We start from the raw sequence: 15,659 nt of genomic DNA, 5'->3' as shown, positions 1-15,659 counted from the left end.
CAAAGTAGAGGGGAGGAGGGTAGGTGGAGCACCCATAGGGATACAAATCTCGAAGAACCATTGTTATTGCACAAGGTGAGTAACTTCCTCTTCTTCTTCGAGTAGTGTCCCTATGAGTGCTCCACTGTAGGTGACTCTCAAGCAGTATCCTCAATGGGAGGGTGGGGCTTTGGAGTCAAGTCTCTTATGGATGATACTGTGGAGCCGAAGATAGCATCAGAAGCAGAGTCTCCAGTGATCGCATAGTGTTCTGAAAATATATAAGCAGACAGCCAAGTCTCTGCCGTCTGCAGGATTTCTGAGATAGGAATATTCTTGAGGAAAGCAAGAGGTGAAAGCGAATCTCATGGAATGTGTACAGATTCCAGATGGAGGTAATACAGTGTGAGCATGATAGCAACAATTAACAGTTTGAGATCCATTTGGAGAGTCTCTGGGCTGGTATCCTTGTGTTTTTTGACCTTTCCACAATGGACAGGAAGAACTTAGGAGATTTCCTAAAGGCCTTTGTCATATCCAAATAAAAGGCCAAGGCCCTCCTAATGTCTAGTGTATATAGTATAGCCTTCTTGTTGTCATGTTGAGGCTTTGGGTAAAAAGTGGGGAGGTGAATGAGCTGATTTACATGAAAAGACGAGGCCACCTTGGGAATGAACTTTGAATGTGGCCTATGAGTGACCTTGTCTTTAAAGAATGCTGTGAAGGGGGTGGGGTTAGGGGGTACCATTAGTGCCTCTGTCTCCCTATTCTCCTTGCTGAGGTAATGGTCACTAAGAACGCTGTCTTCATTGACAGGTATGTAAATGACTGAGTTCAAAGAGGTGTCTAATTAGGCTCTTTAAAACTAGATTTAGGTCCCACGTTAGAGTGGGGTGTCTGGGTTGGTGAAAGAGGTTCACCATGCCCTTGAGGAATCTCTCTGTAGTTTTTGGGTGGGCAAAAACCAAGTATCCCTCTATCACTTGATGGAAAGCTGTCATGGCCGCCAGGTATACTTTGAACATACTGATAGTCCTGTCCTCTTGAGAACTAGCATTTAGTCCAACACTATAGGGAGTATGGAAAATACTAGGGTGATTTGTTTGGAATTATACCAAACCTGAAACCTTGTCCACTTTTGCAGGTCAGTGCATTAGGTAGACCATTTTCTGCTGTGTAGTAACACTTCCTACACCTCTTTAGAGCAGCAACTCTCTCTATGTGCTGGAACCATGAAGGAGCCAAGCCTTAAGATGGAGTATCCATAGGTCGGGATGGAGAGTTTGCCCTTCGTTCTGTGAGAGGAGATAAGGAGTGAGTTGAAGAGGGATTGGTGGACATGTCGCAAGCTGTCAGAGGTATGGGTACCACGTCTGTCTTAGCCAGATGTGACCAACCAGTATAACATTTGCTTTTTCTCTTTTTTATTTTTATCAGGACCTTCAGGAGCAGAGGAAATGGGGGAAGGTGTATAGGAGGCCTTTTTCTGCTAGGAGAAGGAGAGTGTCCCCTAATGAGTGCTTTCCGAGGCCGTCTCTGGAGCAACAGCGTGGGCATTTCCTGTTCAAGTAAGTAGAGAATAAGTCTACTGTTGGGGTCCCCCATTGTTAGACTATGCTGCAGAGTACAGCTGGTTACATTTCCCACTTGCAGTCATGTGACAACTTGCAACTGACACTACTGTTGTATTTTGCACTCCCAGGGGGTAGGCAGCAGATATTAAAACATTGTGCCAAATGCGCCAATTCTATAGCTTTAGCACTTCTACGCACAGGAAAGATGATCTGGCACCCCCTTGATGATTTATGTAGTACATGCATGCTATGTTGTTTGTCATGATTTTCGTGAGTGCATTTCTCATCAGTGGAAGAAGGGGAGCACAAGCATTTCTGACTGGAGGTCAAGGCCAAGAACCAATCTTCCTGTTCCAGAGATGGAATAATCGCTGCTATTGTGACCATCTTCAATTTTTGTGCCCGCATGTTTTTGTTCAGTGCTCTGAGGTCCAGTATGAGTCTCCAACCTCCTTTTTTTGGGGGGGGGGCACTGGGGGGAGAGGGGGAAATCAGGAAATATCAGGAATAAATGCTTTTGCCTCTGACTTGAGCCAGAATAGGTTCTGTGGCTCCCAGGCATAGCAGGTGATCTATTTCTTGTTTTAACAGTCTCTCATAAGAAGGGTCTCTGAGGAGAGAGGGAGATGAAATGGATAGAGTATCCGTTGGAGATCATCTCCAAAACCCAATTTTGGAGGAACAGAGAAAGGCGGTATCCAAAGGGATGCAAATGGTTTGTGAGTTGCAGCTGATGTTGTAGGGAGTAGTCTCTCAGGGCCTCACCCAAGGCATCAAAACTGGGGTTTCGAGGCGGAAGGTTGGGAGATTGAGGGACTGATGCTTTTCACCTCTGAAATTCTGACTTCTTTCGCTGTGGCTCATAGCAGTGCTGTGATAGGTACTGAGACGGACATGATTTGTGGGAGGACTGAAGACTAAAATTTCTTTTTCTGACCTGGTGTATAGATCCCCAATGACTGAAGTATGGCCCTGGAGTCCTTGAGAGCATGGAGTGATGCATCAGTCTTATCTGCAAATAATTTGGAGCCTTTGAAAGGGACGTCCCCGGCCATCTTCTGTACCTCTTTTGGCAGCCCTGAAAGGTGTAACCACAAAGACCATGACATCATTACCACTGTTGATACCAAGTGGGCCACTGTATCCGTGGCATCTACTGCTGTCTGAAGTGCTGTTCTGACCACTAACTGCCCCCATGTATGACGGCCTAAACTGTTCTCATTGTGGTCTTTTGGTGTAATTGATATGGTCATAATGTGCCGTTAAGGCCTGGTAGTTTGCAATTCTAAATTGCAAGGTCACCAAGGAGTACGCCTTCCTTCCAAATAAGTCAAGTCTTTTCCAGTCTCTATCAGAAGGGGGTGGATTTCATGTGATGTTGGCAGCCATGAGAATTCACCACATCCACAATGATGGAATTAGGTGGAGAGTGTGAAAAAAGGAATTCAGTATCCTTGGAAGGGACATAGTATATTTGTTGGCCAGTTTGCGTGTTGGTGTGACTGAGGCTGGTGTTTGCCATATGACTTTGGCCAGATCCAAATGCGCTTCATTAATTGGGAGGGTGATCTTTGAGGAGCTGGGCATATGCAGTTTGTCCAACAACTTACGGTTGGTGTCCTTCACTTCCTCGAGAGGGACCTGCAGTGTCTCCTGCAACATCTTTGTAAGGTCCTGAAAAGTCTGAAATCATCTGGTATGGACAGTGGAGAGGGCATTGCTTCCTCATCTGAGAAAGAGGAGGAGATATTGGTTTGCAGTGTGGCATCTTCTGCTAGCCTGGTTTCCTGCTCCTCAGTTTCCTTATGAGGTTCTGGAGACAGAGGTTGGAGGAGAGCATCTCAGACTCCCGGTGGGTGACACTAAATGCCTGGGAAGCATGGTGCCTGTAGGCTGCCCATGGATCCTAGTATTGCCACTGGGATGGTAGAAAGGGCATGGGTGGCAGAACCCACTGTTGGTCATATCATGGGGGCTGAAACCCAGAGTGAGGTTGTAGCTGAGAAGGCCCTGGTTGGTAGAGAGAGGGACCATGGCAAGTGCCGAGAGAGGATATCCTCCTGGTCACTATCAGACTCTGCTGGATATTAGTGGAGCTGAATGCCTCAATGCCAGTGGTGATTCTAGGCTTTGAGATGCACTCAGTACCAAACTCCCGGTCTAGGGTCTCAGATACCATGAGGTCCTTGGAAAACCAAAACTGCTGCGCTGCCGTAATCAGTACTATCAGGGCTTGTCGGGACCGAAGAAGCCAGCAATCTTGCTCAAGACAGGCAGGGTTGTTTTGAAGTTGTTGGTACAGAGAGTTTCTGCAATGATGGCGTCTTTGTAGACACGGTACAGTGTAAACTCTTGTCTCAGACAGGTGGTGCCACTGTTTTGGAGTCTGAGCCCATAGCTTAGTAGCTGTGTGTGCATCAGAAGACCCATGTGAGTTGTGCATATCATGCTTTTAGCCATCAGTGCCAAAGTAACTGAACATGCTGGGGATCTCATCTGGCTGGTTTGGGATTAATTCAGTATGAGGCCTTACAGCTCTCTTTTGGGAGATCTTGGGAGGGGGATCCGAAGACTTCTTTCTCAGCTTACCCTCTTTGGAAGTAAAATGCTCTGGTGATGGTTCGTGCTGTCAAGGAGATTCGGGACCAGGGTCAGTCACAGGTTGAAGAGCTCCCTCCATAAGCAATAGCTTTAACTTTAATTCCTGGATTTTTCATCATCCGGCTTTTAGCTGCTGGCAAAAAGTACACTTTTATGGAATGTGGGCCTCTCCGAGGCACTACATGCAATGGGAATGTCTGTCTGTAACCAGAATAGCCTCCCTGAAGAAGAGGCACCTCTTAAACCCAGGGGAGCTGGGAATGCCCCCTACTGGGGGCAATCCCTAAGGGAGGATAGAGATAAAATAAGAACATTTATTTTTCTTTAAAACAGGAAAGAAAGTAATGGAAACCCTATAACACTAAAGAGAAAAAACTGACGAAAACACTAAGAGTATCTAAGAGATAAACAATTCTAAAGATCTAAAGTATGAGCGAATGGACTGCTAATTGCTCCGTCTCTAGCTGGGGCAGTTGAGAAGGTAGTTCACTTGTGCAGCATTAATTAGCCGTGAGGCAGAGCATGAAAGACACAGAAAGCATGTCCAGGCCAAACGGACACATCTACCAAAGATCTCCAATCAAAGGCGCAAGAACGCACAAGCACCTACAATGGAGCACCCACAGTGACACTACTCAAAGAATCTGGAATTTCTACTGCTTATCTTAATGGGATATTGAGAAAATATTGACATTTAAGAGGTCATTCTATTTAATCGTCAATTTTTATACCAGAAAAATTAATTCAAAGTAATTAGACCCACACATCATTTCCTGGTGCTCTGAAGACAACTTCAGTATTCTATTGAACATTTCAGATTTGGTTAATTTAGATGCTCATTACTTACTGCCCTTTGGAATATACAAAAAAAGTACTCTTTAAAATGGTATTTATTAAAAATTTGGACATTTAGGTCTGTGTGGGTTTTCTAGACAAATAATGCATTAGCAACAGATATTTAGTTGAATAGGCTGACTGACATTCCTTACCCCTTGATTCATGAACATGGGGTATTAAAAAAAGAAACAGGGCTAGAAAATCCGATCAGCCCCTGAAGAAATTCCACAGATTTTGGAAGGATTTTCTATACAAAATGTTTCTTATTTTTCATCTCTGTTCACAACTATATTTCTGAAAGGCCATAATAAACTGTGTCCTGCACGAACCTTCCTTCTGCCAAGGACAATTAATAGTTATGATATCATGCAGAAGAGTACATGCCATGATACTGAACAGATGGAACAGTGGGACATGTAAATTCAGCACCATTACCTCTCTTCAGGGGAGATAGCATAGTTGAGGATTGTTTCTTGTGGTGTAATTTTTGTACCTAATGACCTATGTTTAATTACTGCATGATTCTGCCTTTGTACTGTGTTTCCAAATGCTGTATCTAACATATTTCCTTTGTCTTACATATCAAGTACAGGAGTAGGGGACAATTAAAAAATACAGGAGACACAGATGAGATGAGTAATAACTATCATTGTGCAGACAGACTCCAGACTAAGTGCCGGGACTTTGAAGAAGGAACACAGGTAGCCCCCCTGATCATCCTCTGCCTGACTGAATATGCAAAAAATGGATGTGAAGACAGAATATGCTGCACTTATCTAATGTTATTTATTTCCACTATCCCTTGGGGCTGTGACCTCATTCTGGATTGCTTTACGAGGCAGTTACAGTCACTGTCATCTCGATTAAGTCTAGAGGGAAAATACTCCCCACGAGTCCCTCACACCCTCACATCAGAAGTGCTGTTCTGGTTACCACCACCCTCACGCTCCCTTCTAGGTCACTGCTCCAGCCCTCCTTGTTCAGTTAGCTTCACTCCCCATACACACAGCTGCACATCAATCCCAAATCCCATAAATGAATGTATGTTTTACAGACTCATACAGTCCCCATCGCTGTAGGATTGATGTGCCTCCCAAGTTTTTAAAAATAGAAACACTCTCGCTCCCTTCCTTCCTAGCCTATAAGAGAACTAGCGTGATTAGTTTATTGGCATTTTTTGCTCATGTTTTATGTACTTATTGAGGAAAAGTCACAGAAATGAGTTTAGTATTACATTTGGAACACTGTGCAGCCCCAGTCATTCTAATTCCTTGAAGGAATGAGTACCATAGTCTAGGTCTAGTTCCTGCAAAAGTTCTGACATCTGCATGAATCAGCCCCCCTAATTGGTAAATGATTTCATTGTTCCAGTGGGACATAGCTACCATGAGAGGTCATTGTAGAGCTAAGGAAAAGATGCTCTCAGAGAATTTGGGCCAATCCCATAGAGGGCTTTGAGTATTAGGACACAGCCTTTGAAAGGGGCTCTCTATTCACCAGGCAGCCAGTGTAGAATGGAGTATCAGTGTAATGTGCTCATGACAACCTGCTGCTAATCAAATTGGCTGTTGTTTTTTTTTAAATCAAACAGAGCTTTTTCAGTTGTTGCTTCATTCCTACAGACAATCAGCATTAGCCTCGGAGGTCATGAACGTGTGGGTCGCTATGGCCAGGTTTGGGTCCAACATGAAGGGGTGTAATCTTCTAGGAAGTCAGATGGAAGTGGGTGTTTTTGACACACTGACAATCAGAGCACCAACGGCACTGAAGAGTCCTAAAGAAGCCCAACGCTGCAGACTAACTTCCCTTCCAATGTTTTTAGGAGGCTCATTCCCCTGCTAAGTTTTTCAGAGGCAGCTGGCAATTCCTCACTGCTCTTCACCCTTTGAGACAGGGTTTCAATCCTCCTCTGTTAACAGAGGAGACTCTTTGGGGGACTGTGCCAGTTAAAAGGGTTGTGGGCTGCCCCAACCAGTGGGAGAAGGCTGATAGGTGAGACCTAAAAGGGAGCAGAGTAGCAGCAATGACACCGGGGGAAGCCCAGTTCCAGTGCATAGTGAAAGGGACCCGACTTGCCAGCTTCCACAAAGAATAAAGAGAAGAGAAGAGAAAGTCAGCTGCTTCTGAAGATGAGAGGAGTCTCTCTCCCTTACAGCCATGGGGAAGGGGAGTAGGCATAAGAGATATTGTGCCTCCCCTGCACAGTAGGGCAAAAGGGATTGCCTGGTCTGAGAAACTAGGGCCTCACTGAAGATAGGGGGAGATGCAAACATGCTCTTAAGGGCCAAAGAAACAGGAGCCATGGGATAAGATTCTCCCTGTTACCTTTCCTATGAGATAGGGTCCCTAGCTATGGAGTCTCTCTCTCTTCTTCCCACTAGATCTATGGAGGGGTTCTTTTCTGTTGACCATACTTGAGCAAGAGAGAGGTGGAATGTCAGGATTGCAGAACTGAGTTCAGAGCTGTTGCTACTGGCAGAGACAGATAGAGAAACCGCAGTGGCAAGAGCCACATAAGAACCTAGATAGAAAGGATGGGCCACTTGAATCTCCCATTGCTAATTGATGTCAATCCAACGTTTGCATTCTTTTTACTCCCAGTAAATCCTAACCTGGTTCCCAGCTGCAAAGATTTTGATGATATGGGAGGAAAGGAAGTAAAGTCCTGACCTAGTTCTTAATATCCCTCCCTATGTTGCTACTATTTTCTCACTGTCTTTTGTATCTAGGTTTTTATGAAGAGCCTGAACCACATATGCTCCACACACTACTCTTGGGGGAATTCTGCATCACTGTGTGCACACAGAATTCATGTCCCTTGCATATTTCTTTGCTTCCCTGCAGAAAAATGACTTTCTGACGAGGAAGCAAAGAGAACCACAAGAGTGGTCACACGTCCCTCCCCAGCAGTACAGGCGCATCATTTCGGGCACTCAGCAGAAAAGTAATTCACTGCAGGGTGGAAGGACTGAGGATGCCATGGTCAGTGGCTCCTACCCTGCACTAGGCTCAGCTGCTAATCTCAGTTGGGCTGATCCTGTTCTTACTGAAGTCAATATAAAGTCCCAATTTCTGTCTCTGGTGCACTGTGCTGAGTTGTTTCTTCCTTCCCTGAAATGTATGCAGTTACCATCAACAGCACTTGATCCTGAAAAATAGGTTTCTGCTGTTTTATTTAGAGAGGAAATACTTAGTAAATTTACTTATCAATTGAAACGTAGGGCTCCAGCATTTCTAGGAACTTTATGACTGCTAAAGTATCACACCTCTTCAATGTATTCATCATCTTTTTCATACAAGTGAAAACAGAAACTAGAGGAACTCTAAAAGGATGTGCCTCTTTCCTGCTTCCTGGATACAACAGCCTGGATGTGTTGAGAATGGGAGAGCGTAAGGGAAGCATCACTTGTCCATGGCACCTCTCTGCAGATTACTAAAACACCAGGTCCTGCAAATATTTACACACATACTCACCTTTAAACATGTGTTGTTATAGTCATGCCTGTCCCAGGATATTAGAGAGACAAGAGAGTGAGGTAACAAGCTTGTCCAATAAAAGATATTACCTCATTCACCTTATCATTCTAACACCTTTCAACATGTTAGTAGTTCCATTGAAATTGATGCGGCTATTTACGTGCTTAAAGTAGAATATGTATGTAAGTGTTTGCTAGGGCCCAAATAAACAATAGGTACAGTCCGTTTCACAGGTAATGCATTTTCCACTTCCACTGTTGCCACGAGGAGTTTGATGCAAAGTAGTGATGAAATCATAGATGCAAGGTAACAGAATGGGATAAAACACATTTTTTTTTAAAAGGTGAAATAAAAACAAACATTCTCTACTGCACGATCGTGGGAATTTTATTAACACTGATACAAAAGAACCGTTCTCATACTCACTTTCAATGTGTGCAAATGCACAAAATGGACCGCGTGGGCAGTAACCTGTTTGGCGGATGTCATTGCACTTTGTAGATTTGTAAATCTAAAAAAATAGAAGATGAATAACTTTAAAATTATCTGGGTACTAATAACATAAGAGCTCAATCTATTCAGTTTAACAAAGAAAAAGTTAAGGGGTGATATCATTACAGTGTAGAAGTATCTACCTCGGGAACAAATATTTAACAGTTGGCTCTTAGTTCTAGCAGAGAAAGGTGTAACACAATCCAATGGCTGGAAGTTGAAGCTAGACAAAAATCAAACTGGAAACAAGGCATAAATTTTTTAACAGTGAGGGTAAATAACCATTTGAACAATTTACCAAGAGTCATGGTGAATTCTTCATCACTGACAATTCTTTAATCAAGACTGGATGTTTTTCTAAAAGAGAAGCTCTAGGAATTATTTTTGGGAAGTTCTATGACCCCTTTAGTCATCTCTTTCCTAAGCTGAGCAGTCCCAGATTTTTAAATCTCTGCTTGTATGGAAGCTGTTCCATATCCTTAAATCACTTTTATTTCCTTTCTCTTTACTCCTTCCAATTCTAATAATCTTTTTGGTGATGGGGAAACACTGCACACAGTATTCAAAGTGTGGGTGTATGATTGATTTATACAGGGACATTGTGATATTTTCTGTTTTATGTATCCATCCCTTCCCCGATGGTTCCTAACATTGTTAACTTTTTTTTTATTGCTGCTGCACACTGAGCAAACGTTTTCAGAGAACTATCCACAATGACTCCAAGATCTCTTTCCAGAGTGGTAACACCCATTTTGTATGCATGTATCATTGGGATTATGTTTTCCAACATGCACTACTTTACATTTATCAATACTGAATGTCCTGCCACTGTGTTGCTCAGTCACCCAGTTCTATGACAGCCCTTTAAAATCCTTCCCACTTTGCTTTGGACTCAACTCTCTTGAGTAATTTTGTATCACTTGCAAACTTTGTCACCTCACTGTTTACCCCCTTTTCCAAATCACGTATGAATATGTTGAACAGCACTGGTCTCAGTATAGATCCTTCCAGGACTCCACTATTTACCTCTCCCCACTGTGAAAACTAAACATTTATTTCTATCCTTTTGCTTCCTATCTTTTAACCAGATGCTGATCCATGAGAGAGCCTTCCCCTTTAACCCATGATTGCTTACTTGGTGTAAGAGCCTTTGCTGAGGGACCTTACCAAAGGTTTTCAGAAAGTCCAAGTATCCTGTATCCACTGGATCACCCTTGTCAACACTCTCAAAGAATTCTGATAGATTGATGAAACACAAATTTCCCCTTTACAAAAGCAGTGTTGATTCTTCTCCACCCTCAGTTCCTTCTTGCCAGAATCTCCAACAGCAGGGAAGGAGAGAGGGTCATGGAATGAACATGAGCAACACATCTCGAAGAACACCAGTTACGGAACAAGTAACTGTCTTTTCTTCTTCAAGTGCTCGCTAATGTCCATTCCATATTAGGCGACTCCCAAGCAGTACCAACGGAGATGGGTAGGAGTTCATGAACGTGTAGATTGCAACATAGCTCTGCTGAACCCAGTGTCATCTCTGGCCTGCTGAGTGATGGTACAATGCACCGTGAACATGTGAACCAAAGACCACGTCGTGATTCTGCCAATTTCCTGGATGGGAATGTGCATCAGGAAGGCTGCTGAGGACACCTGAGCTCCAGCCATATGGGCCCTCACAATCGGCAGGAGTGGGACCTGTGCTAGCTTGTAATAGGTCCAGATGCAGGAGGTGATCCAGTTGGAAATCCTCTACGAGGACACTGAAAGGCCCTTCATCCTGTCTACTGTTGCGATGAAGAGCTGGGTCGACCTGCAGAAGGGCTTGGTATACTCCAGATAAAATGACAGGGAATGTCTGACGTCCATGGCGTGTAGCCTCCTTTCCTCACTAGTGGTGTGTGGCTTGGGACAAAACACCAGGAGGAAGATGTCCTGGTTGACGTGAAAGGAAGACACCGCTTTTGGCAGAAAAGCTGGATGGGGTCACAGTTGAACTTTGTCCTTGTAGAACACTGTAGACAGCAGTTCCAATGTCAGGGCTTTAATCTCCGACACTCATCTTGCCGATATTACCACCACAAGGAAAGCGGCCTTCTATGACAGGTGGGAAAAGCAGGAGGCCACAGGCTCAAAGGACGGGCCCGTGAGCCTAGAAAGAACCAAGTTAAGGCCCCATTGTGGGACAGGGGCCCAGACTGGCAGGAAGAGTCTCTCAAGGCCTTTCAGGAAGATGAGAAACATGTCATGCGAGAACACCGTCTGACCCTGAATCGGTGGGTGAAAAGCAAGATGGTCGCAAAGTGCACCCTGATGGAAGAGACGGCCAGCCCCTGGTTCTTAAGATGAAGCAAGTAATCTAAGATAGATTGTAAGGAGGACCACAATGGAGAGATGCTACACTCAGACACCCAGTGGGAGAACCTCATCCACTTGGCCAGGTAAGTTGCTCTGGTGGAAGGCTTCCTGCCTTCCAGAAGGACTTGCTGGACCTCATTAGAGCAGGCCAGCTCCTCCAGGTTCAATCACTCAGCATCCACTCTGTGAGATGGAAGAAGGCAGGGTTGAGGTGTAGGAGACACCCGTGATCTTGTGAAATCAGATCCAGTCGGTCAGGAAGGGGCCAGGGAGCGATTGCTGCCAGGTCCATCAGCGTGCCGAACCAATGTTGGTGCAGCCACACTGGGGCAAATCATGATGACTTGGGCCTTATCTCTCGATCTTTGACATCACTCTGCTGATGAGCAGGTTCGGCTGGAACACATACATCAGGTCCCCCGACCACAGAAGGAGAAAGCTGTCTGAGAGGGAGCCCCTGCCCACACCCTGCAGGAAATAGAACTGATGACATTTCCTGTTCTGTCTGGTGGCAAACAAGTCCATTCAGGGAACTCCCCCCCTCTGGAAAAGCGATCGGACTAACTCCAGATGGAGTGACCACTCGTGGTGAGAGAAAAAGGATCTGCGGAGGTGATCTCTGGACTGGGAATAGACTGTCGCCAGCCACTGCTGCAATGGTTGCATTCTGAGCCTTGCATGACAGACTACATATGTACATGTTTCCATGTGGCCGAGCAAATACAGACAAACCCGGGCCATGGTCAGAGGGAATGCAGAGACCCCCATGATGAGGTCCATCATTGCCTGGAGCCTCTCCTGTGGCAGAAATGCTCTGGCGCAGGTGGAGTTGAGCACCGCTCCGATGAACTCTATCCTTTGCACTGGAACTAACAGGTTTCAAGAGTAGCAGCCATGTTAGTCTGTATCCACAAAGATATCTGTATCTGTTCACTAGATACCATTACCTTAGGCTTGAATAGACACTGGGAGTGTCTGAGTCATTACACACATTGAATCTATTTCCCCATGTTAAGTATCCTCACACTTGTCAAGGGTCTGAAATGGGCTATCTTGATTATCACTACAAAAGATTTTTCTTCTCCTGCTGATAATAGCTCATCTTAATTAATTAGCATCTTAGAGCTGATTTGGCAACTTCCACCTTTTCATGTTGTGTGTGTGTGTGTGTGTGTGTGTGTGTGTTCTTGTTATATGTTCCATTCTGTGCATCCGATGAAGTGGGCTGTAGCCCACGAAAGCTCATGCTTAAATAAATTTGTTAGTCTCTAAGGTGCCACAAGTACTCCTGTTCTTTTTACTGGAACTAACGTTGACTTTTTTTCATTCACCAGTAGGCCCAGGGACCAGCATGTGACCTGTAGCACTGCAATGTCCCTTTGGACTTGGCACCTGGAGCGACCTTTGACTAGCCAGTCGTCAAGATATGGGTATATTTGAATACCCCAGCTCCTGAGGTAAGCTGCTACCACTGATATGCACGTGAGAGCCTCGGTCGGGTGTCAGTAGGCCGAAAGGGTAGTGGTCCAATCCCACCATGAAGCATAGGAAGTGTCTGTGTCCTTGGAAAATCACTATATGAAAGTTATATGCTATAAAAAAAACTATATGCATCCTTCAAGTCAAGGGTGGCATACCAGTCTCCCGGATCCAGGGAGGGGATGATGGAGGCCAGGAAGACCATGTGTAACTTCAACGTCTTTAGGTATCTGTTGAGATCTCGCAGGTTCAGTATGGGTCTTAGACTGCCTTTGGCCTTTGGGATTAGAAAGTACCGGGAATAGAACCTCTTGTTCCCGTATTCACGAGGAACCTTCCACTGCTCCCAGCTGTAGCAGGCCCTTCACCTCCTGCGCAAGGAGACTTTTGTGAGAAGGGTCCCTGAAGAAGGACAGGGAAGGGGAGGTTGGAGAGGGGACAGAAAGAAACAGGAGGGTATAGCCCAGGGCCACTGTTTTGAGGACCCAGCAGTCTGAAGTTATCACGCTCCATGCAGGGAGAAAAAAAGAAAGGCGGTTGGATAAACATAGGGAGGATGGATCTGGGGTACAGTCTGGTAGGTCACCCTCAGGGGCACCCTCAAAATGCCTGTTTGCCACCCTGTCTGTTGTGGATGGCGCCTGACTGGGTAGAGGGCAGAGGGCTGTAGCTCTGGTGACATTTGTAGCCTCTGCTCTTCTTATGAGCTGTTTCCTCCCTGGGTTGGCTCCCTTGACCCTGTGGCTGTTGCAGCTTGAACTGCTTATGGGCCAGATGTGGGACATAGAGCCCCAGGGTTTTCAATATAGTACATGAGTCCTTTAACCCGTGTAATTTATTGTCTGTCTGCTCAGCAAACAGTGCCTGGCCATTGAAAGGAAGATCCTGTATCAACTGCTGGGCCTCCGTCGATAAGCCTGAGAGAAGGAGCCAAAACACCCTTCCAATGGAGATGACTGAGGCCATGATGCATGCTGTGGAGTCTGCCAAATCCGAGGCTGCTTGAAGGGCCACCCTGGCCACAATCCTGCCCTCATCGAGGATTGCCCAGAACTCTTTCCTGATGTCCTTGGGAAGCAAATCTTTAAACCTAGCCAGTCTCAACTGGCGGCTGGAGGATGAATAAACTTTGTGTCCGAACAAATCTCAGGTGTAGCTCCCAGTTGGCCTTGCCTCTCCTGGCGAAGATGAGGAAGAAGCCAGTGCTGTGGGGTCTGCCACATCCATAGGTGGTCCAACCAACTGTTCCCCAGGGTCCGTGAGAGCCTGAGGGGTTCTTCCTTTGGGGAACATCTGTTTCCGGAGGAGGGTGGGATACCAAGGCCGATGGGTTGTACAAGGCACTCGCCACTGACCTAAGCCCTTGGGAAGGCTGGGTAAAACCCCATGGGTTCCACAGGTACCAGGCAGCTGGCCACTGGCCCTAGGGCCATGGAGCAGTCAGAGGTACTGCCAACGTCGAGGGTACCACCGGCGCTGGGGTTTGGCCTGCCAGCAACAACTCCTGCCCAGTGTCGGAGCTCAACAATGAGTGGTAGCTTTTATGCAACCATGAACAGGTGGATAGGCAACCCAGTTTGCTGCGGTGCCGATCGGTGCACCTCGATAGGGAGCTCTCTGCTCGGGACTAGTTCCTTTTGTGGGTCCTCGGAGACCAGTGACATTCAGTGGATTGTCGACGGCATTCCAGTGATCTATGCCTCACACTGCTCAACTGGTACCAGGATCTGGAGCAGGTCAGTCGCCAGGAAGACCTTCTTAGCGACCAAGAGGATCTGTTTTGTGGTGACTTGTATCAGTGAATTAACGACTGGCGACTCCGCTCGATCGACTCTGTCGGGCCCGTGAACAGTACCAGGTCATGGGTGAAGTGCTGGGCCGGTCTCACTGCCTTCATTTGCCATTTGACAGGTGCCGGAGAGGGGCATCAGCGTTGGTCCGTCGAAAGCGCCGGTGGAGCATTCCGAACCAATGCTGCGGTGTTTGGGGCACAGTCGGACCTCGATTGCTCCGGTGCTGGAGTTACAGCTGCCTTCACTAGGAGCACTTTGAGACGGATGTCTCGCTCCTTCTTCGTCTGAGGTTTGACGGACATGCAGATACAGTACTTGTTGCTTATATGCGACTCGCCCAGACACCTTAGATAACTTATGTGGATCGCTGATGGGCATCGTTTTTTTGCAGTGATTGCAGGGCTTAAAGCCTGGGGACCGGGGCATGCCCCATCCCTAAGCTGAGTTCCATTCATGACTAACCAAGTAAAACCCACTAACACACTAAGCCTGGTAGTAGGTGGTGCTGGAGAACTCTTTAAGATACCACTCCTCTCTCTCTCTGGACTGTGCTCTGTCCTTGAGGCAAGGAAGAAGGAATAGCCCAGGGGAGGACAAGTATTTCTTCAGAAACAGCACTGCTGGGTGCAGTTCCGATAAGGCTACCAGGGCTGGTGCTGGGAGGAAGGATGAAAGTAGATCTTCAAACACATATCTTGGCACCAAGGAGGAGTGGGTCAGTCAATGGGTGCCAGGATAGGTAACAAGACACCTATTGGTGCTGACTTTGGTACTGATGTTTAATCTCAGACTTTTTTCCCTGTCAGTGTCATGGCTCTGCCGCTTCAAGTCAAGCAGGGTTTTGAGGACTTTACCCCAGATTTTTTTTTATTATTTATATAATCATAGCATCTAGAAGCCCCAGTCATGTGCTAGGGGTGTACAAACACAGAACGAAAAGATAAACAGTAAGAGGGAACTAAGGGAGGGTCAACGTACTGTGACTTTTGGGGCCATGAATACAAGGGCATAAAAAAATTCTAAGCTCATGTGCATGAGACCCATGCATACCTACAGTGGAATCCACACTGACAGA

The 15,659-nt window shown here is 46.0% G+C and overlaps 1 protein-coding gene across 8 annotated transcripts in view; it reads right to left on the bottom strand.

Annotated features, from left to right (window-relative positions):
- UNKL (unk like zinc finger) overlaps positions 1–15,659 on the bottom strand; it is a 132,367-nt gene that overhangs the window by 79,080 nt on the left and 37,628 nt on the right. For all 8 annotated transcript variants that reach the window (XM_030577747.1, XM_030577748.1, XM_030577749.1 and 5 more), the window contains exon 7: positions 8,895–8,979. In XM_030577747.1, coding sequence (XP_030433607.1) covers positions 8,895–8,979 — 85 coding nt within the window. The remainder of the gene's footprint in view (positions 1–8,894; positions 8,980–15,659) is intronic.

The sequence above is a fragment of the Gopherus evgoodei genome, chromosome 10, assembly GCF_007399415.2.
Source record: "Gopherus evgoodei ecotype Sinaloan lineage chromosome 10, rGopEvg1_v1.p, whole genome shotgun sequence".
NCBI lineage: Eukaryota > Metazoa > Chordata > Testudines > Testudinidae > Gopherus > Gopherus evgoodei.
The sequence above is the reverse complement of the archived record's forward strand: the minus strand, read 5'-3'. Positions and strand labels throughout refer to the sequence as shown.